At 41.3% G+C, this 21,990-nt stretch overlaps 1 protein-coding gene across 1 annotated transcript; it reads left to right on the top strand.

The window, feature by feature from the left end:
- Positions 1-5,101: 5,101 nt before the first annotated feature.
- On the top strand, positions 5,102-12,216 carry GPHB5 (glycoprotein hormone subunit beta 5). Its single transcript, XM_073010821.1, has 3 exons — positions 5,102-5,317; positions 6,286-6,490; positions 10,937-12,216. The coding sequence occupies exons 1-3, from the start codon at positions 5,310-5,312 to the stop codon at positions 11,123-11,125; spliced, it is 402 nt and encodes a 133-aa protein (XP_072866922.1). The 5' UTR covers positions 5,102-5,309; the 3' UTR covers positions 11,126-12,216.
- Positions 12,217-21,990: the final 9,774 nt, after the last annotated feature.

Raw genomic sequence — 21,990 nt, 5'->3', positions numbered from 1 at the left:
TGGCAACCACTGGTCTAGTTTCCATTTCTATAACTTTGTTATTTCAGGAATGTTATACCAATGGAGTCAGACACTACATAGCCTTTTTTCACCCAGCATAATGCTCTGGAGATTCATCTAAACTGTGTGTTTATTCCCTTTTATTGGTGAGTAGTATTCCATGTTACAGATGTACCACAGTTTGTTTAACCATGCACCTGTTGAAGGGCCCTTGAGTTGTTTCCAGTTTGGGACTATTATGAATAAAGCTGCTTTGAACATGTATAGGTTTTTATGTGAATACAAATTTCCATTTCTCTGGGGTAAATGACCAAGGATGCAGTTCTTAGGTCCATATATGTTGGTTTATTTATCATCCTCATTAGACTGTTGACACTTTGAGGACAGCTTGTTAGCTTCGTTCACATGTGCATCAAATGTTCTTTGTATGTATCTGACATATGGTAACACTCGATGATATGCTCAATAAAATACAGAATCCCAGAAAGAAGGAGGGACGGAGGGAGTAGGAAAAGGAAAGGAAGGAGGACAGAAATCTTTGAGTACTGTCAGTTGTCAGCTCAACCCCCTGCCCACCACCTCCCAACATCATTATATTTTAATTTTTTTTTTTTTTTTTTTTTTGAGTCGGAGTCTCGCTCTGTCACCCAGGCTGGAGTGCAGTGGCCGGATCTCAGCTCACTGCAAGCTCCGCCTCCCGGGTTTACGCCATTCTCCTGCCTCAGCCTCCCGAGCAGCTGGGACTATTATATTTTAATTTTTTAAATAAACCCAGCGACCCCAGTGTGAGACAGTAGTTGCTTCATACCTGTTAGTTAAATGATACAACACTCTGGCGAGTAGAACAGCTCTCCTCTCCCCTTCTCCATCCTCCCATCACTGGAGTGTAGGGATGGACACACACAGACACACGTGTGCATACTCAGTGGCCAGGAGCCTAGGAATCTTTTCTGGAACAACGTCAAGTGCTAACAAATGAAGCGCTGTTGCTTCGAAGCTTAGCTAACAACAACCTTGGCCATGTCTGTGTGACTGCCCCGGGAATTACAAATGAAGAGTCTGGGGACCCAGCAGCTTTGTGGACTCATTCCAATGGGAATACAGGATGCAGCTGAAATAAAGAATGCCTCTTTGTGACTCATTAAACTCTACTCTGTTCCTTTCTATTAGGCATGTGTCTGCCATGCCCTGCAAAGCTATGATATTCAAAAGTGGAAGAGTCAGGCAGAAATAAAAACATTTCACTTCAGCGCCCAAACCATGTGCCCCTTAATTTGAAATAAATCTGTGACAACTGACAGATAATTCTTTCAGACAGTTATGGAGAAAGGCTTGACTTGTCCTAGTAAATCAGACACAGGAGTCATTATTTTTAGTCTCGTTAAAAAAATGTTACCATAGCAACTGCACCATCATCTCGGGCAAATGTTATCTCTTTAAGTCAATAACACGAGGAGCTGACCACAAATACCCAGTGCTTTGAAAGGAAGAAATGACTTTTCAACAAAATTAGTTTCTTCCAAGTCTTCACTGTTCATCTTCATTCATGTGCCCAGAATTCCTCTCCTCTCCCCCGTGGACAATAAGCAGTATTAAAAGCAACATACCACTTTATAAGACTCAAGGCTGACCTTTCTTCTATCATTAATTCTCTTAGTTCCTTGAAACTCATAGCTTCATATGTGGCTTTGTTTTCCACCCATGGGAAGCATAATGCTAATTAATTTGACCCTTGGGCCGAGCATTGTGTATTTTGAGAACACAGTGTGGAAAAGCATACTAGAGCATGCACATCTTTTCTAAACTCTTAAGAGATGGTTTTAAGTGATGCAGCAAACAGCTTAGTTCCTGTGGGCTCTCATTTCATACCTGTGCAAGACCGTGGATGCTCAGGGAGCATTGTTTGGCTTAGTTTGACTCCATATTTGGTCAGAACTGAAATTGAATGTTTGCGAAGATTTATTAATATATTGAAATTTGCAACTGTGATAAAGCTTTTACCCTCAAAATATGAGATTTGGACTTTAAAAATTAAGCCTAATACTTTAGATTTTTTCTTCTACTGAAAACATGTTGTTAATTTTAGTGTCAGATTAAAGCACCCCAAGATGGCTGGGAAAGCAAGGTTGGTTCTTAGCTATGTCCTGGTTTCAGAATGCTGGTGAGGTCTCATAGTCCCCAAAGACTTTGCTTCTTCTCTTCTCAGACTCACATTTTTTTTTTTTCACCTCTAATACCTTGGAAATCAGGATATGCTTAACAACTGCTGGTGTGATATAATTTTTTATTGGCAGCTTTTTATTTCTTAGTGGTACACATGATAATGATGCATTTCCAGGGAAGGAAAGAGAAACAACAATTATTGCCTGCTTATCATGTATCAAACCCTGTGAGAAGTAATTTATAGACATTATTTTGTGGAATCCTCACATGACCCTTGTGATGGAGGTATTTTTAATTTTGTAGGAAACTGAGACTCAGGTGGGCTACCAGACCTGTCCAAGATCATAAGTTGGCCAGTGTCAGAATCAAGATTTCAGTACAATGTGGCCGACTTCATGGTTGTGTAACCTTCTGCACTCTCTCTCTGACTTGTCCTCAGTTTCTTGTGCTCATAAAATAGTCTATAAATATTTAAATTCTGGAACTGGGAAGGGCCTTGGGAGTCACAGGGTCCAACCCCACTGTGTTACAGATGAAGAAACTGAGGCTCAGAGAAGTGACTTGCTCAGTCACTTCCTTTGGTAGTCCCAAAGGAGATTGTGCCACTGAGAATCTGCATGGCTGCAGGAGGGAAGGGAGTGTTTCAGGCTCTGTCAGTGTCTCCATCTCCTGCACACAGTGTGCAACCCAGGATGTCCCCACCTGGGACTGCCTTCCCTGGACCAGGCCTCAGTTTCTCAGTCACCCCTTTGAGGCACTAACACTTGGCTCATTCCTCTGGAGTCACAATCCCCCTGGAATTCAAGATGATTACTCATGTACACCACTTCTCCTTTCTTTCTACCCCTAGTGAACCTATACCTTGTGCCTCACGCTCCAAGGTGACAATAAATGCATGTAAATATGATCATGGAACAAAAGGAGAGAAGATTCTCCAGAGACTATCCTTGGAGACATTACTCATATGTTTCTTTGCTACCTCAAGAGAGGGACTTTAATGGTGGGAACTTCAACGTAGATTGAAGGGAAGGTGGCAGGCACATGCACACTATGGTGCAGAGATATTCCGTGGGTAGCAGGGCGTTTATTAGCCTTTGAAGTCACACTACAAACTCTCACTCTGCCCATAGAGAGGTGCGACACAGCCTACATTGCAAAAGGTGGCATCCATATACCATTCTCCTTTCCTACACCCAGGATGAAGTGGATGGGCCACTGCCCTTTGCCTTTAGAATGACTTCAGCTGCCTTCTCTAACACAACATTCCAGGTAGCCAATTCCCATTAACTGTAGTTGGTGACAGGGATGAAATAGACCCATTTGCCATTCCCAGTGTTGTTGAAGGCTTTGGAAGTAGGCAGGTTACAAAACGATTGAGTTTCTATTTCTTCCAATGTAAAAACAAGAAAATAATAATTGACTTAAAGAATTGTTGTAAGGTCTAGAGATGACATATGTAAGAGCACAGCAGACTCCATGGTACCTGGTACACAGTAGATGCTTAGTGACTCTAAATTGTTGTTCTTATAAAGTTAATGCTGACAGGGTGGAATGCATGATGCCACAGCTCTGCATTATAAAGAAGTTGGGGATTGTGAAAGAAAGATGCTCTTGGACTTTGTAGTCTGTCTTTATTTTGTGACTCTGCAGACACAAGTGTGTATGTTTCAGGTCTAAAAGAGTTGAGCAGTCGTCTTCAGAAACAGCCCAGGATGGCAGCTCACTGCCAGTTGGCTAGCTCTTGGCCAGCAAGTTAGGAAGATCAGGCCAGCTGAGCAGTCTGTCCCCAGAGTACTCCAGTTCTGGTTATGCTACTCACAGGCTGAAGGGCTGAAGAAAGTCCTTTATTCCAAGCCTAGTTCAATTTTCTATAAAACACGTGTAATAATTCTGCTCTAGAGAGAGGGGTGGCAAATTGATGGACTCACTGGGCATTGTTATCTGTTTTGAAAATGAAATCTATGATGAGCAGCACATGTGTTTAAAGAACACTTTCCTTTGCAGAAAATGGAAATGGTTTAACTTCTTCACTTTGTTTCACTAGTTAGTTAGTGTGCATCTTCAATGTCTCTGCCTATGTCATTATTTACTATGATACTGAAACTCCTAAGGACAAAGATGATGTCTGCTTCATTTACTTTTTAGAGCATCCAGAAAAATGCCATGAACAAGTACATTTTTAATCCACTCATATGCTGTTATTGTAGATTGAAATATAAACTGTATCCCATACTCCAAAAAGTATTTTGTTTTTATTTTAATCATTTAAGACCAAAAATCTGATGAAACATCTCTATCAGAGCAGCACTGAATGTCCTTACAGTCAGAACAAATGCATGCCTGTTGGTTTATTTTAATTTTAAAACATTAATATTGACTGACTGTCTATTACAAAAGTCTGCCCAATGTAGAACATGTGAAAAATGCTGAAAACCATATAAAAGAAATGAAAAGTTTTCTTTAATTCCCATGCTGGAAGATAATCACTTGGAACATCTTGGAATTTTTTCCTAAATGATTCATTTTAAGGTGATATTGATATCATCTAATTCTTAGCTAGTTTTAAGACTTTCAACATGTTTCTTCTCACTGTGATTTCCATCTTTTCAGGTAGTGATCCTGCATTCTTTCCAGCAAGAATTATTGTTTTGTTATTTTTCAGTGTATTGAAACATGTTGTCAGTTAAAGGAAAGGGTTTGCCATGAGCTGCTAGTCACTTACCCATTTCAAAGGAACCTTGTGGTTACCATGAAGGAAAATTTAATCCATCTGCCACAATGCATTTGTTCTCTTGAGAACCAGGTGGAACTACCGCTGACTATTTCCTTAGGATTATGCCACCCACCAAGGTAACTTTCTGTTTCAGTAGGTGATGTGGAGAAACAAAACAACACCCTTTAAGTTAATCAGTTTTGGAAAATAGAGACTGGCTTTCTATTCCATGGCTTTGATGTGTTTAGTAGTTCCTGTAAGGATCTGCCTCTCTTTTGTTTCGATTGACAAGACCTTTTCTATATATTTGAGCAATCAAGCAGCCCAGTAACAGAAGGTAGAGATATTTACCCAGAGCAAACTTCTACCATTCATTGTGACTCCCTGAGATCTTAGTGCAAGTTTCAGCTCTAAAAGAAGCGTTGGCTCCTGCATGATTAGGTAAGTGCTTCTCCATATTTGTAACCTCATTCCAGAGGAGGGGAAGCCCAGAGAACTTGCTACAGCAAGGTCAGAAGTAGGAACTGTGAAAATAATGAATTCAGTGGGGGGTAAGGGTCCATGAATGCCATATCCTTTATACTTCAAAATCCAGGTGAGTTCTGTCTAGTGGGCCAAGCATGAAGGGGGTTGATTCTGGCTCCTGAAAGAGCACGGGGAATGACCAAGACCCAGAGAGGATGGACTTGACAGTGGACTGAGGTTATGTTTTAAGTAACTCCTATGCTTTCCATCATTTGGATTTAAATTGAATGTTAAGTAGGTGCTGTTGCAGTGGAAGTCTAGAGCAGAAGCAATTTACAGTGAGTAGGACACATTTATGAATGGCCACCAACTCAGATGATAGGTTTCATGATATTTTCTGCGTATCCATGTTTAGTGGTGAGTTGGTTTAGTAGCGATGCATATAGCGAATACTGTTATTAATATTTACCTACCAAATCATTCCCCATCATGACACTGAAAATATAGTTTCAAGCAAAGTATGTAACATGGCACCCAAATACCCTGGACCTGAATAAAAATAATTTATATGTATTCATGTATTCTGTTGGGTTATGGATTAGTTTTGGTGTTACTCATATTTTATGTTTATTTTGGAAAGACCACTGTGACAAACTTCCTCAGCACACAAGGCAACTGCAGCAGTTAAGTTACAATAAGGAAAAGCCTGAGAATGCACTTGGAGGGTGGGCATCTAGAGAGGGCCATGGAATTCACACTGGCACCAGTTACAGGAATCGCTGGACGCCTGTGTTGGAGTTTGTGGGCATTTACAATTTCTGGGCTCACTTTCCCTGAAATGCTAGGAGCAAGGTCCCTTTGATAGCGACCAATGCATGGTTGGCTGTGCCATTGAGGGCAGCCAGATCTGTTAAACTCTGTCCTTTCCCTCTCCGGAAGAGCAGCATGAAGCTGGCATTCCTCTTCCTTGGCCCCATGGCCCTCCTCCTTCTGGTTGGCTGTGGCTGTGTCCTTGGCACCTCCAGTGGGAACCTGCGCACCTTTGTGGGCTGTGCCGTGAGGGAGTTTACTTTCCTGGCCAAGAAGCCAGGCTGCAGGGGCCTTCGGATCACCACGGATGCCTGCTGGGGTCGCTGTGAGACCTGGGAGGTGAGTTGCTAAGATGTGCAGATGACAGTATCTTCTGGGCCAGCAGCTTGGGTCTGATTCTCAAGAGTTCACTTTTTAAATGATATGAGGTGGAGCTGGGACATCTGCCCTTTCCTGTGGATTTAAAAAACCAAAACAAAACTGTGATTGGCATCTTCCAAAAGTGATTTGAAAAGCATGATGTTGCCCCTCTAACAAAGCATTGATAAGATTAAGAATTTGGTTTACATTGTGTCTGTGTATCTAGGAATCATCTCTGGGAGGTCACGATGTACTGTTCTACCCATTTTACAGATGACATGGAGGGATTCAAGGGAGAGTGGCTGCAAAGTCACAGAGAGTGTCAGTGTAAAGCTGGAAATCAATTTGTGGTTCAAGCTTGTGACCCAAACTCCTCCCTGTGTTCCTTCATTTTGGGTAAATTAGCCAGTTTCCAAGAAAGAGGCCCTGAGCTGAAGGGTGAGAGTTAGTCCCAGAACCCTTCACTGCCTTTTCTGCAGCCCTGTTCCTCTTGAAGTCCCTGGGAGCCCTCTGGGGTTATCACTGACGGATCCATTAAGTTCCTTCATATTCAATGATACCTGGCCTTTTTAGAGACATTCAGTTTAAAGTGGGGATAACACTCTCAAACAAAGTTAAAAATCCTGTTGGGCTAAGAGGAGCTGTCTGAGTGGTGAAGAGGAAGAGAGTTATTCAGCACCCCAGCAGATCACACTACGTAGTAACTGTGGGCTCTTCCCTCTGAGGCCCGCCCACTTGGTAACTGATGAGTTGCTAGCTCTGATCTTGTCATGCCCTGACCCCAAAACCTTGAATGTCCACACACTACTACAGATTCAATTACCAACTTTCAAAGTCCTCAGCAATATGGCGTCTGCCTGCTTTCCTGAAGACAACACATTTTCTTACTCTGGCCTTGGTAAGTGACTTTCAAAGGTTTTATCAAATAGCCCTCATGGATCTCATTTTGGTCCTTTCCTGATATCCCTTCTCCTTCTCATCTGTCATTATCATATTTATTCCTGATGCCCATCTGCAGTGCCAGCTCCCTTTCTGGGGCTTTTTTGACTTGCAGGTAAGCCCTTCACTATGCTCTACTTTTTGTCTTACTTCTTCCCCCACCACACACGTTAAATTTTTTGAGGACAGAGGTTCATTCTTATAACTTTCACAGCTTTTGTCAAGGTGTTGTGTATGAACAAGGTATTCAGTACACATTTGTCTGTTGACTGGGATGGACCTCTCCCTGGAGCTGTAGATCCTCCAGCCTAATAGAAGGCCACTTAGAAGCGTACCTGCACTGTGAGTGGACACTGCCATTGGGAACAATAGCCTTCTCTTCAGGGACCCAGAGGGTGGCCTGCTCTTGCTTAGGTACAATTACGGCCCTATGAATGGAATTGGGTCATAGTGATGAAATCTCCAAATTGGATGAAACGACTCCATCAAAGTAGTTTTCTTTTTGCCTCATTCAGGGGCTTAGCCAAATGAAAATCGGGTTTTGCTAAGTAGACTTTGCCTGTCAATTGGCAGCAAATTCACTTGGGGCACTTGGCACCTCCTCCTGTTCAGGGACTGGCCTGGCAGGGCCTCTCCCTGTTTGCATTTAGTGTCTGGGCTGTTTGAAGCCCTCTCTGTGCCAAATCCTCGAACTCCTGCTTACCCTCAATTCAGCCCATCTTCTCTTCTTTTTAAAAACTGATGAATGGCTTTAATTGGATCGTGGTCACCCATAGGAGGTCAGGAACTGTGCTCTCACTGGAAAAATGGAAGCACCAAAACCATTAAAGAACAAGATTGTCTCTGATCTTAGCCGGCTTTCATTCATGTCTTGACTGTGTTATGAAAAGGGAGGTAACCTATAGAAAATAAATAAAAGAATGAGGTTCATTTTCCCAGCAATCTGAAAGTTTCTGAGATATAAAGCCCTTGATTTTTTTGGGGGAGGGAACTTAACTGAAAGCATGTCTGAAAATAAGGATGTTTATGACGACAGACTGGCTGGATTTACATTTGAAGGTGGAGCTGTTGTTGAAAATAGCTATTCCTCATAATCTGCATGTAGCGTTGCCAGATTTAGCAAACAAACAGACAAACCAAATAAAACAAAACAACCAATCCCCTCCCCAGAAAAACCCAAACTGAAATGAAACCAGAAAACCAGGAAGCCCAGGTAAATTTGAATTTCAGATAAGCAACAAATAAATTTTTAGCGTAAGTCTGTCTGTCTCATATAGTATTTGGGACAGACTTATACTAAAAAATTGTGTATCTGAAATTTAATGTTTTTTTTTTTTGAGACAGAGTCTCACTCTGTCGCCCAGGCTGGAGTGCAGTGGCACAATCTCGGCTCACTGCAAGCTCCGCCTCCCGGGTTCTGGCCATTCTCCTGCCTCAGCCTCCTGAGTAGCTGGGACTGCAGGCACCCGTCACCACGCCTGGCTAATTTTTTTTTTTTTTTTTTTTTTTTTTTGTAGAGACAGGGTTTCACCGTGTTAGGATTGAAATTTAAATTTTTTGAGGTGTCTGGTCTGCCTAGGTTCCCAGAGTACCAATGGTAAGAAGACATAAAGCAAATATGGATGGTAGGAGAAAACAGTTGAGGACAAATTCAGCTTCTCTGGTCCTTGTCAAAGGCAAGGCAGGCTGGGCGCGGTGGTTCATGCCTGTAATCCCAGCACTTTGGGAGGCAAAGGTGGGCGGATGGCGAGGTCGGGAGATAGAGACCAGCCTGGCCAATATGGTGAAACCCCGTCTCTACTAAAAATACAAAAATTAGCCGGACATGGTGGCACGTGCCTGTAGTCCCAGCAACTCGGGAGGCTGAGGCAGAAGAATTGCTTGAACCCGGGAGGTGGAGGTTACAGTGAGCTGAGATCGCGCCACTGTACTACTACTCCAGCCTGGGTAACAGAGCGAGACTCCATCTCAAAAAAAAAAAAAAAAAAAAAAAAAAAAAAAAAAAATAAGGCAAGTTTGCTATTTTCATGACATTCATGCAAGAACTTCATCTTGAGTTACATATTCTTTTTTGCCTAGAACAAAGAAGAACAAAAAAGCAAAGGTACTGTCGTTTGAAAGCTTGTTATTATTTTCATTATTACTTCCTTATAATAATTGCACTAATAAGAACAATGGATTACATTTATTGAACACTTACTTTGTGCTAGACATTGTGAATTGAGTATATCATCTTACTTTATCTCTCAAACAATGGTGGGAGGTAGACATTTTGCTTTACAGAGGAGGAAACTGAGTCTTCAGGAAGTTCAGTGAATTTTCCGAGGTCTCCAGCAAGTGGCAGAACAGGTACTCAAGCTCCATAGTTCTGACTGCAGGGCTTGAGATGTTAACCCCGGCGAGGTGCTGATATTTTTTCTGATCTATGTGTTCTGTTTATCAAAATTATCTTTGAAATTAAGATTTATAAAAGCTGAAGAAAGGAAATGAATCTTTTGATGATCAGAACAGTGCACAGAGTACTCGGGAACCTGTCTTGTAATGTTTTCTTTCATTGATGCAATGACAAATAGTTACTGAAACCCTCCCGGGGTCTGTTTTAGGTACAGGAGGCACAGCGGGCAAAAATCTCTGTCCTAAAAGAGCTTACTTTCTAGAGTGGGAGGAATAGCACGCAAATGAAAGAAAGGTAGACTATGTCAGGTGGTACTGATCAGTGCTATGGTGAAAAATAAAGCAGGATGGGGGATGGGAAGTTTCTGGGCATGGAGATGGAATGTTGCAATTTTAAATAGGATGGTTGGGAAATGCTTCCCTGAGAGGGTGACATTCTAACAAAAACCAAAGGTTGGTAAAGGAGTGAATCATACGGGAGAAGAATGTTCCAGGCAGGAGGAACGGTAAGTGCAAAGGCCGTGAGCTGGGACTGTTCCTGCTGGGTGGCAGGAACAATAAGGAGACCCCTGTGAGCCTAGTGAGGAAGTCAGTGGGGTGGGAATGGTTGCAGACATTTCAGAAGGTGGAGGTGTAGAGGAGGTGATGTAGGTCTTGAAGGTGATCATAAGGTCTTTGATTTTTGCTCTGAGTGAGATGGGAAATACTGGGGCTTTGGGCAGAGGAGTAATATGATCTGACTTATGTTTAAACAGGATCAGTCAGGGCTACTGTGTTGCAAATAGATTGTAAGGAGTAAAAATGGAAGAGGGGAGACCGGTTAGAAGGTGTTTGCAATGACCAAGATGATTCATTTGCTGACTAGGCATGGAGCACTTGCTGTGTGCCATGGTCTCTCCTGCGAGCTTAGGATATAGTCTTGAATGAAATCAGCTTCTTGCTTTCAGGAGTTTGTTTTCTACTGGGAGATGATAGAGCAACAAGTAAATCAATGAATAACAAGTTAATTTCTGATAGTGATAAATGATACTAAAAAACTGAAACAAGATCATAGGTTCTAATGAATTCCCTGTTTTCTCTCTGTGGGGACAGAAACCCATTCTGGAACCCCCCTATATTGAAGCCTATCATCGAGTCTGTACCTACAACGAGACCAAACAGGTGACTGTCAAGCTGCCCAACTGTGCCCCGGGAGTCGACCCCTTCTACACCTATCCCGTGGCCGTCCGCTGTGACTGCGGAACCTGCTCCACTGCCACCACGGAGTGTGAGACCATCTGAGGCCTGCGTGGTCTGCAGAGCGCAGCTAGTGGCCTCAGCCTCACAGACCCACCTGTGTGAGCAGCACATGCAGTTATACTTCCTGGATGCAAGACTGTTTAATTTCGACCATACCCATGGAGGAGGTTACCTGTTGACCCTGAGGTCCAGCTCAGGCACAAGGCCCAAATGCAGCCTACTGATGCTAAAAATTCGAAACAATATTCATGCCTTCACCAAAATAATTTCTCCAGTTCACACACCTCCAAATTAATTTTTCTTTGCCTTGAGTCTTGGAACATAATTTGTGTATCACAATCCTCCCCCAATTTGGACTTACAATATGCTAATGATTTAAACACATTGGATGTAATTAGAAAATGGGGCTGGAAAGTCTTTAAATTCTCATGTTCTATTTAACCACTGATCTCCAACCGGATTTATGATTAAAGGGCTAGAAATGAACAAAACCCATGTACTAGTCGTCCTCACCCCTGAGGAATTCCAACTGCAAGCTTCTTTAGGGAAAATGCTCCCTTCCCCTTTTAACTGAGCAATTATCTACACAAGAAATAAGACTGTTCAGATATACAAAGAGAGCAGCTTCAATGAAGAGATGTTTGGATTTGGATAATTATTTTCCCTAGCAAAATTCCCTAAACTCCCTTAAGAGCCTTAATAAAGAGGCTATGGTGGGTTTGAAAGAAAAAAAATACCCAGAAATAAAATATGTAACTAATAGCTATCTCATTTAGCCTTAAAAAGTTATTAAACTCATGTTTTAGAGTATGATGTTCTCCCAAAGCTATGGCAAAATGGCCAATCACATGTATTCTTCCCGATTTATCATATTTTAAATTTAAGTTGTAACTTACTAAACTCTGAAATTTTACATGCTTTTAGGGGTAAAACTGCATCGCTGGCTCAGAGGAAACAGTCTGTGATTTTCTAGCTCCTGCCTTCTCTAAAATCTTACAGTAGCTAATTCTGTGGCTGGAAAAAACCTCCAGAACTCTAATGTTATGCAAATGTCTTTAATTCTGGCATTTTTGGGGTTGAATTTAACCTTGTTCCTTTTTCATAATGTGCCAGGAAAACCTATATTAATGCCAATAAAGCATGTCCTCTGTCTTTTGAATTCATGACAACTTTCAAGAAAGTCTTTTTAATTTTTAGTACACTTGGAATAACAGTGAGAAGCACACCTCAAATAAACTACAAGGTTATTTTTACTTAAGCATTAATTTGGCATGTCATGTTTAGTAAGGGACACAGACAGATGACTCTGGGTAGCATGAGTCCCAGCGGTGGCACAAATGCATAGACATAGCCCTGGGAGCCAGGAGTCCTTCTTGAATAAGAATTCAATGAGTCCCCCTAAAACACAGTAAAGCAAATGTTGAGATTGACAGTCAAGTACTGGGATGCAGGGTGAACATCTGGGAACAAAAGGCAGGAGCAAAAGTCACCCAACCTTTAGCAGATGTGTTGGTAGGAAAGGAATTCACTCTAACAGAAGAAGGCAAGTACTTGGGGTCTCTGCTGGAACAGTGGGTGATGATTAAGGATGAATCCTGGGTGGTGCCACTCAAGTGTTTTCAACCCACCCCTAAAGACTTTCCTCAATTTTCTGAGGCACAAAGGGCTTGCCAGGATTTGAGAAAAGATGACCACAGCAAGAATAAGGGTCCTGGCAGGAAACCAGTGATCTATTGCAGTGGGATACGGAAGAGATGATTTATAAATGTGTGAGCAGAATTAAGGAAACCAACAAGTGGGGATGAAACAGATCTGGTTCAGCAGCAATGGACAACCCTAGGCTGAAGGAACGGGAGGAGTGAGTGATTGTCAGACCCCAGAGAAAACTGTAGAAGTGAGATCCACGACAGGAGCTGCAGCCTTTGGTAGGAGGATGCAGCCCTTCCCAAACTGAGACCTGGTAGGGAGGGAGGTGGGGGAGCAGATACCCATCCTCACTCTCCTCCCTGGTCTTCTGTTGAATGAAATGGGCATCGAGCCGGGTGTGATGGCTCATTCCTGTAATCCTAGCACTTTGGGAGGCTGAGGTGGAAGAATTACAACATGGTGAGACCCTGTCTCTTCAAAAAATAAAAATAAAAAAATTAGCTGGGTATGGTGGTGTGCACCTGTACTCCCAACTACTCGGGTGGCTGAGGTGGGAGGATCCCTTGAGACTGGGAGGTCAAGGCTGCAAATGAGCTGTGATCGTGCCACTGCATGCCAGCCTGAATGACAGAGCAAGACCCCATCTCTAAAAAAAAAAAGAAAAAGAAAAAGAAAAAAACACGTGGGAATCAAATGGGAAAGCAGAGAGTGAGAAAACCCATTGATTCTGTCCACAAATGTTGGCCTCCTAGGCACTAAGTTGAAGAAAGGTAGAGAGTGGATTTAAGGGGCCAAATGAATAAACTCCAGCTTAGCTGTCTTTTGGGAAGCTCAGCTTGAATGCAGGAGGTAGCATGCTGTAGCATCACAATTACAGTCATGGGTCACTTAACAAGGGTACATTATGAGAAATGCATCATTAGGTAATTCTGTCATTGTGAGAACATCATAGTGTAATTACACAAACCTGGACGGTATAGCCTACTACATAGCTAAGTATAGCTTATTGCTGCTAGGCTCCAAATCTGTACAGCAGATTACTATACTCAATGCTGTAGGCAACTGTAAAACAATGGTAGGTATTTGTGTATCTAAACATAGAACAAGTACAGAAAAAACATAATCTTATGGGACCACCATCATATGTGCCGTCTGCCATTGACCAAAATATTGTGCAGTTCATGACTGTACTGACTGCCTTGTAGTAAATTGATCTGGAATACACATGGGAAGGCATGCACTGGCTAATACAATAACATTTGGGAGATATTGAAGACCATGGTAATTATAAGGACTGTGGGATCAGTTGGTGGTTAAGTGCAATAAAAGCCCTCAGGCATGATATGAAAGCTGATTTGAAGAGACTGTCCTCAAATGCAGCTGAAGGACAGACTGTGCTGAAAATTAGGCCTAATATCTAATTGACAAAGCAGCTGAATTAATAAAAGGGCTGAATTTACCACTCTGGCAAGTCTCCTATACTTAAGTCAAGGTCCTAATAGGGAAGAAGTGAGACATAGAGAGCTGGAATGGGAACAGTTAGGTGGATGATGGACTTGAGGTTTCCCTGCAGAGGAACCTCCTGGCTCCTGCTTGCTAGTGGAGAGCATACTCCCCTTGCCTGGAGACCATGCCGAGGAGGATGCTTTACATGATGATACTCACCCTCCTCAAATATTGCCTATACCCCCGTGTTATTCTAGATGGTTAATTATGGTCAAGTCTCAGGATGATCTGGCTGGGGAGGGACTTGCTCTGTGGTGGGAGGAACAAGCATCTCCCCTGAGGGAGCTTCAGGATTTGACAAGGTAAACCAGGAGGAATTGGTAAAGTGTGCTTAGCAATGGATCTTGGGGGTTTAGACAGGGATATGGCGGGTGGGGTGCCAGAATATAAGATTGGATAAGAAGATTTCATCCGTATGCAGGCATTATCAGAATATAATGTAATCAAAAGGACACCTGGATCTGGTCCCAGTGTGCTGTTGGGATGTGTCCTTCAAGAGTGGGGAAAATGGTGGCTTGCATTAATGAAAAGAAGATGCCAGAACTGTCCTGGCAGAGTACTGAGGAACAAAAGGCACTGAGAGGTGGGCCTGTCAGAATGGATTTATTACATAAGACCAGAGAACTCGCCAGTTGGCTGTGTTCATCTGGAGGGTTTAGTGGCCATTTCTTTTACAAAGCAACAAAGAATGACTAGTGAGGGGGCACATCTCAGAAAAGCTCGATCATCACTGTCCTTTCTAGGCTGAGGTTGATGCCCGGGGAAGCTGCTGTGGAACTGGGCTTCCTGGTGTCAGCGTAGGTGATAGGGATCTAGGACAACAGGGACCAGGTGGCGACATACAGCTGTAAGAGACAAGGTGGGCATAATTGTTCTAACAGATAGCAAAGCTGCAATGGCCACCAGAGAGCTCTGATCTGCAGGATCTGTGTGCTAATAGTTCATGGTATTCAAACAATTTCCTCAATAGATCTATGTTATAATCAGAGAATTTATTAGTGAAAAAGAGGAAAACTTCTATCAGGATTTATACTGTGCTAAACCTGAATCTTTTTCAAGTCTCCCTTTTCCTTTCTCCCTCCTTTCCACAAATATTTGTTAACTTAAATTTTGTGCAAGGTACTGTGTTTGGAAAATAACAAAAATATATTGTTACCATTTATGGATCTCTTACTATAAGCAGAATCCTTTATATTAACACTTCTTAGTTATTGTATTAACTATGCTAGTAAGCACTGTCATTGTCATTTTACCATTAGCATTTTACAGATGATGAAATAGAAGCTCAGAGAGGTCAAATAACTTGTCCAAGGTCACACAGCTAATAAGTAGCACATGCTAGGTTTCTTTGAATCAGAACCAAATGTTTTCCACTAGAGCACAGTGCCTTTTTGGAATCCTCCTTACAAGTCATTCCTGCTTGGAGAAGTCTTTAAGTTTATCGTCAGACTATCTCTTACCATTGATTAGCATTTCTGCCATCTTTCCTGGAGGTGGCTCCATGCAAGGTTGGGCTGTTTAATGGAGACTGGAACTTTTCTCTGGGTTTCCTATATAACCTCTAGGAAGATAGTGTTTTGCTGTAGCTTAAATGAAAGCTTACCATGGAAGAGACTGAGGGAGAAAAAGCAGAGCCTCGAAGGGAAATTCAAAGAGACTGTTGTGGAACTGAGGGATGTATGTTCTAAACTTTTTTCCTAGGCATGTGAGGAGTGGTGCAGGGGAATTGACTCTGGTGCATAAACTAACTCTCAGCAACTCCTTACTCTTGGAAATGTGTTTATTTTTTATTCCATAAGTTATTGGAGTACAGGCGGTATTTGGTTATATAATTAAGTTCTTTAGTGGTGATTCGTGAGATTTTGGTGCACCCATCACCTGAGCAGTATACACTGCACCGTATTTGTAGTCTTCTATCCCTTGCCCCCCTCCCACTCTTCCCCCAAAGCCCCCAAAGTCTATTGCATCATTCTTATGCTTTTGCATCCTCATAGCTTAGCTCCCACATTTCAGTGAGAACATACGATGTTTGGTTTTCCATTCGTGAGTTACTTCACTTAGAAGAATAGTCTCCAATCTCATCCAGGTCACTACCAATACTGTTAATTCATTCCTTTTTATGGCTGTGTAATATTCCATTGTATATATATACCACAGTTTCTTTATCCACTTGTTGGTTGATGGGCATTTGGGTTGGTTCCACAATTTTGCAATTGTGAATTGGGCCACCATAAAAATGTGTTTGCAAATATCTTTTTTGAATAATGACTTCTTTTCCTCCAGGTAAATACCCAGTAGTGGGATTGCTGGATCCAATGGTAGTTCTACTTTTAGATCTTTAAATAATCTCCACACTGTTTTCCTTAGAGGCTGTACTAGTTTACATTCCCACCAGCAGTGTAGAAGTGTTCCCTGTTCACTGCATCCACACCAACATCTACTATTTTTTTGATTTTTTGATTATAGCCATTCTTGCAGGAGTGAGATGGTATCACATTGTGGTTTTGATATGCATTTCCCTGATCATTAGTGATGCTGAGCATTTTTTCATGTTTGTTAACCATTTGTATATCTTCTTTCGAGAATTGTCTATTCATGTCCTTAGCCCACTTTTTGATGGGATTGTTTGGTTTTTTTCTTACTGATTTGAGTTTGCTGTAGATTCTGGATTGCTCCCTTGTCAGATGTATAGATTGTGAAGATTTTCTCCCACTCTGTGGGTTGTCTGTTGACTCTGCTGACTGTTCCTTTTGCTGTGGGAAAGCGCTTTAATTTAATTAGGTCCCAGCTATTTATCTTTGTTTTTATTGCATTTGCTTTTGGGTTCTTGGTCATGAAATCCTTGCCCAAACCAACGTCTTGATGGGATTTTCCAATGTTATCTTGTAGAATTTTTATAGTTTCAGGTCTTAGGTTTAAGTCCTTAATCCATCTTCAGTTGATTTTTGTGTGAGATAAGGATCCAGTTTCATTCTCCTACATTTGACTAGCCAATTATCCCAGCACCATTTGTTGAAAAGGGTGTCCTTTCTCCACTTTATGTTTTTGTTTGCTTTGTTGAAGGTCAGTTGGCTGTAAGTATTTGGGTTTATTTCTGGGTTCTCTATTCTGTCCTCTTGGTTTTTGTGCCTATTTTTGTGTCAGTACCACGCTGTTTTGGTGACTATGGCCTTACAGTAGAGTTTGAAATCAGATAGTGTGATGCTTGCAGATGTGTTCTTTTTGCTTATTCTTGCTTTGGCTATGCGGGCTCTTTTTTGGTTCCATATGAATTTTAGAATTGTTTTTTCTAATTCTGTGAAGAGTGATGGTGGTATTTTGATGGGGATTGCATTGAATTTGTACATTGCTTTTGGCAGTATGGTCATTTTCACACTATTGATTCTACCCATCCATGAGCATGGGATGTGTTTCCATTTTTTTGGTGTCATCTATGATTTCTTTCAGCAGTGTTTTGTAGATTTCCTTGTAGAGGTCTTTCAAATCCTTTGAAAGTTAAATTGAAACAAAAATAAATATAAAAGATAAATGAAACAAAAAGCTGGTTCTTTGGAAAGACAAATAAAATTGATAGACCATTAGCAAGATTAACCAGGAAGGAAGAGAAAAAGTCTGAATAACCTCACTAAGAAATGAAACAGGAGATATTACAACTGACACCACTGAAATGCAAAAGATCATTCAAGGCTACTATGAACACCTTTACTCACATAAACTAGAAAACTTAGAAGAGATGGATAAATACCTGGAAAAATACAACCCTCCTAGGTAAATCACCGAAGAATTAGATACCTTGAACCCAGGGTATATACCCAGGAATATACCCCGGTATATTCCTGAGTTTTCTTCCTTCCTTTCTTTTTTTTCTTTTGCAGCTATTGTAAAAGGGGTTGAGTTTTTTTATTTGATTCTCTGCTTGGTTGCTGTTGGTGTATAGAAGAGCTACTGACTTGTGTACATTAATCTTGTATCTGGAAACTTTGCTGAATTATTTTATCAGTTCTAGGAGCTTTCTGGAGGAGGACTTAGGGTTTTTGAGGTAAATGATCATATCTTCAGCAAATAGTGACAGTTGGACTTCCTCTTTACCGATTTGGATGCCCTTTATTTCTTTTTCTTGTCTGATTGCTCTGGCTAGGACTTCCAGTGCTCTGTTGAAGAGAAGTGGTGAAAGTGGGTATCCTTGTCTTTTTCCAGTTCTCAGAGGGACAGGTTTCAACTTTTCCCCATTCAGTATTATGTTGGCCGTGAGTTTGTCATAGATGGCTTTTATTACATTAAGGTATGTCCCCTTTATGATGACTTTGCTGAGAGTTTTAATTGTAAAGCGATACTGGATTTCATTGAATGCTTTTACTGCATCTATTGAGATGATCATGTGACTTCTGTTTTTAATTCTGTTTATGTGGTGTATCACATTTATTGGCTTGTGTATGTTAAACCAACCCTGGCATGAAACCCACTTGATCATTGTGGATTATCTTTTTGATAATCTTTTTGTTGTTGGATTCAGTTAGCAAGTATTTTGTTAAGGATCTTAGCATCTATGTTCATCAAGGATATTGGTCTGTAGTTTTGTTTTTTGGTTATGTCCTTTCCTGGTTTTCGTATTAGGGTGATGCTGGCTTCATAGAATGGATTAGGGAGGGTTCCTTCTTTCTCTATCTTGTGGAATACTGTCAGAAGGATTGGTACCAATTTTTTGAATGTCTGGTAGAATTCTGCTGTGAATCCATTTGGTCCTGTACTTTTTAAATTACCATTTCAATCTTCCTGCTTGTTATTGGTCTGTTCAGGGTATCTAATTCTTTGGTGATTTACCTAGGAGGGTTGTATTTTTCCAGGTATTTATCCATCTCTTCTAGGTTTTCTAGTTTATGTGAGTAAAGGTGTTCATAGTAGCCTTGAATGATGTTTTGTATTTCAGTGGTGTCAGTTGTAATATCTCCCGTTTCGTTTCTTAATAAGGTTATTCGTAATTTTTCTGTTCCTTCTTGGTTAATCTTGCTAATGGTCTATCAATTTTATTTGTCTTTCCAAAGAACCAGCTTTTTGTTTCATTTATCTTTTATATTTATTTTTGTTTTAATTTAACTTAGTTCTGCTCTGGCCTCGGTTATTTCCTTTCTTCTGCTGGATTTGGGTTTGGTTTGTTCTTGTTTCTCTAGTTCCTTGAGGTGTGACCTTAGAATGTCAGTTTGTGCTCTTTCAGCCTTTTTGATGTAGGCATTTAGGGCTATGAACTTTCCTCTTAGCATTGCCTTTGCTGTATCCCAGAGGTTTTGATAGGTTGTGTCATTACTGTCATTCAGTTTGAAGAATTTTTAAATTTCAATCTTGATTTCGTTTTTGACTCAATGCTCATTCAGGAGCAGGTTATTTAATTCCCATGTATTTTCATGGTTTTGAAGCTTCCTTTTGAACTGATTTCCAGTTTTATTCCACTGTGGTCTGGGAGAGTGCTTGATATGATTTCAGTTTTCTTAAATTTATTGAGGCTTGTTTTATGGCCTATCATATGGTCGATCTTGGAGAAAGTTCCATGCGCTGTTGAATAGAATGTGTATTCTGTGGTTATTGGATGATAATGTTCTGTATATATCTGTGAAGTCCATTTGTTCAAAGGTATAGTTTAAATCTATTGTTTCTCTGTTGACTTTCTGTCTTGATGACCTGTCTAGTGCTGTCAGTAGAGTATTGAAGTCCCCACTATTATTGTGTTGCTGTCTATCTCATTTCTTAAGTCTATTAGTAATTGTCTTATAAATTTGGGACCTCCAGTGTTAGGTGCATATATGTTTATAATTGTGATATTTTCCTGTTGGACAAGGCCTTTCACCATTATATAATGTCCCTCTTTGTCTCTTCTAACTGTTGTTGCTTTAAAGTTTGTTTTGTCTGATATAAGAATAGCTACCCCTGCTCACTTTTGGTGTCCATTTGCATGAAATGCCTTTTTCTACCCCTTGACTTTAAGTTTTTGTGAGTCCTTCTGTTCTAGGTGAGTCTCCTGAAGGCAGTAGATAGGTGGCGGGTGAATTCTTATCCATTCTGTGGTTCTGTATGTTTTAAGCGGAGCATTTAGGTCATTTACATTCAATGTTAGTATTGAAATGAGAGGTACTGTTGCATTCCTTGTGCTCTTTGTTGCCTGTCTACTTTGTTTTTTTTTTTTTTTTTTGGCTTTTTAACTTGAATTTTTGCTTTATAGGTCTTGTGTGATTTATGCTTTAAAGAGGTTCTGTTTTGATGTGTTTCCAGGATTTGTTTCAATAATTAGAGCTCCTTTTAGCGTAGCAGTTCTTGTAGTGGTGGGTTGGTAATGGCGAATTCTCTCAGCATTTATTTGTCTGAAAATGACTGTATCTTTCCTTCATATATGATGGTTAGTTTTGCTGGATACAAAATTCTTGGCTGATAATTGTTTTGTTTGAGGAGGCTGAAGATAGGGCCCCAATCCCTTCTGGCTTGTAGGGTGTCTGCTGAGCAATCTGCTGTTAATCTGATAGGTTTTCCTTTATAGGTTACCTGGTGCTTCTGTCTCACAGCTCTTAAGATTTTTTCCTTCGTCTTAACTTTGGATAACCTGATGACAGTGTACCTAGGTGAAGATCTTTTTGTTGTGCATTTCCTGGGTGTTCTTCGTGTTTCTTGTATTTGGATGTCTAGGTCTCTAGCATGACCAGGGAAGTTTGCCTCGATTATTCCCCCAAATATGTTTTCCAAGCTGTTAGAATTACCTTCTTCTTCAGGAATACCAATTATTCTTAGGTTTGGTTGTTTAACACAATCCCAGCCATCTTGGAGGCTTTATTCATATTTTCTTATTTTTTTTCTTTGTCTTTGTTGGATTGGGTTAATTCAAACACCTTGTCTTTGAGCTCTGAATTTCTTTCTTCTACTTGTCTATATGTGGTGTCTTCTGCCTGGAATAAATTTTCTTTCTTTCTTTCTTTCTTTCTTTCTTTCTTTCTTTCTTTCTTTCTTTCTTTCTTTCTTTCTTTCTTTCTTTCTTTCTTTCTTTCTTTCTTTCTTTCTTTCTTTCTTTCTTTCTTTCTTTCTTTCTTTCTTTCTTTCTTTCTTTCTTTCTTTCTTTCTCTCTTTCTTTCCTCTCTCTCTCTCTCTCTCTCCCCCCCCCCCCTCTCCCCACCACCCCCAATAACCAACTGGAATCACCTCTCAAGGAAATCTCGCCTCCATGAAGATTCTTAGCTTTGGTGGTTGAATGTTCTATGTTTGTGCTGGTTGACCGCCTGCCAGAAGCTGGTGCTTTCCAGAGAGCATCAGCTGTGGTATTATGGGGATGAACAGTGGTGGGCGGGGCACTAGAACTCCCAAGATTATATGCCCTTTGTCTTCTGCTGGCAGGGTGGGTAGGGAAGGACCATCAGGTGGGGACAGGGCTAGGCATTTGTGAGCTCAGACTCTCCTTGGTCAGGTCTTGCTGCTGCTGCTGTGGGGAATGGGGTGAGATTCCCAGGCCACTGGGGTTGTGTACCCAGGAGGATTATGGCTGCCTCTGCTGTGTCTTGCCGGTTGTCAGGGAAGTGGAGGAAAGTCAGCAATCCTAGGCCTCATGCAGCTCCCACGCAAACCAAACGATCTGTCTCACTCCCACTGTGCCCGCGCTCACCCAACAGGCCCCCAGCCCCCCAGGCAGAGGGCAATATGGGCTTGAAAACCTGCCCCAGGCTATCCGCCTCCCAGCTTCGAAAGTAAAGGAAAGGGCTTGGTTCTTCCCCTGCATGTGGAGT

This window comes from Chlorocebus sabaeus, chromosome 24 (genome assembly GCF_047675955.1).
Source record: "Chlorocebus sabaeus isolate Y175 chromosome 24, mChlSab1.0.hap1, whole genome shotgun sequence".
Taxonomy (NCBI): Eukaryota; Metazoa; Chordata; class Mammalia; order Primates; family Cercopithecidae; genus Chlorocebus; species Chlorocebus sabaeus.
This window is presented reverse-complemented; position numbering and strand designations above follow the sequence as displayed.

What these genes read in the sequence shown, in the direction of transcription:
- GPHB5 (XM_073010821.1), top strand. An exon ending in GTCGCTGTGAGACCTGGGAG is followed by an intron (nt 6,491 to 10,936) that starts GTGAGTTGCTAA and finishes CTGTGGGGACAG; the next exon opens with AAACCCATTCTGGAACCCCC.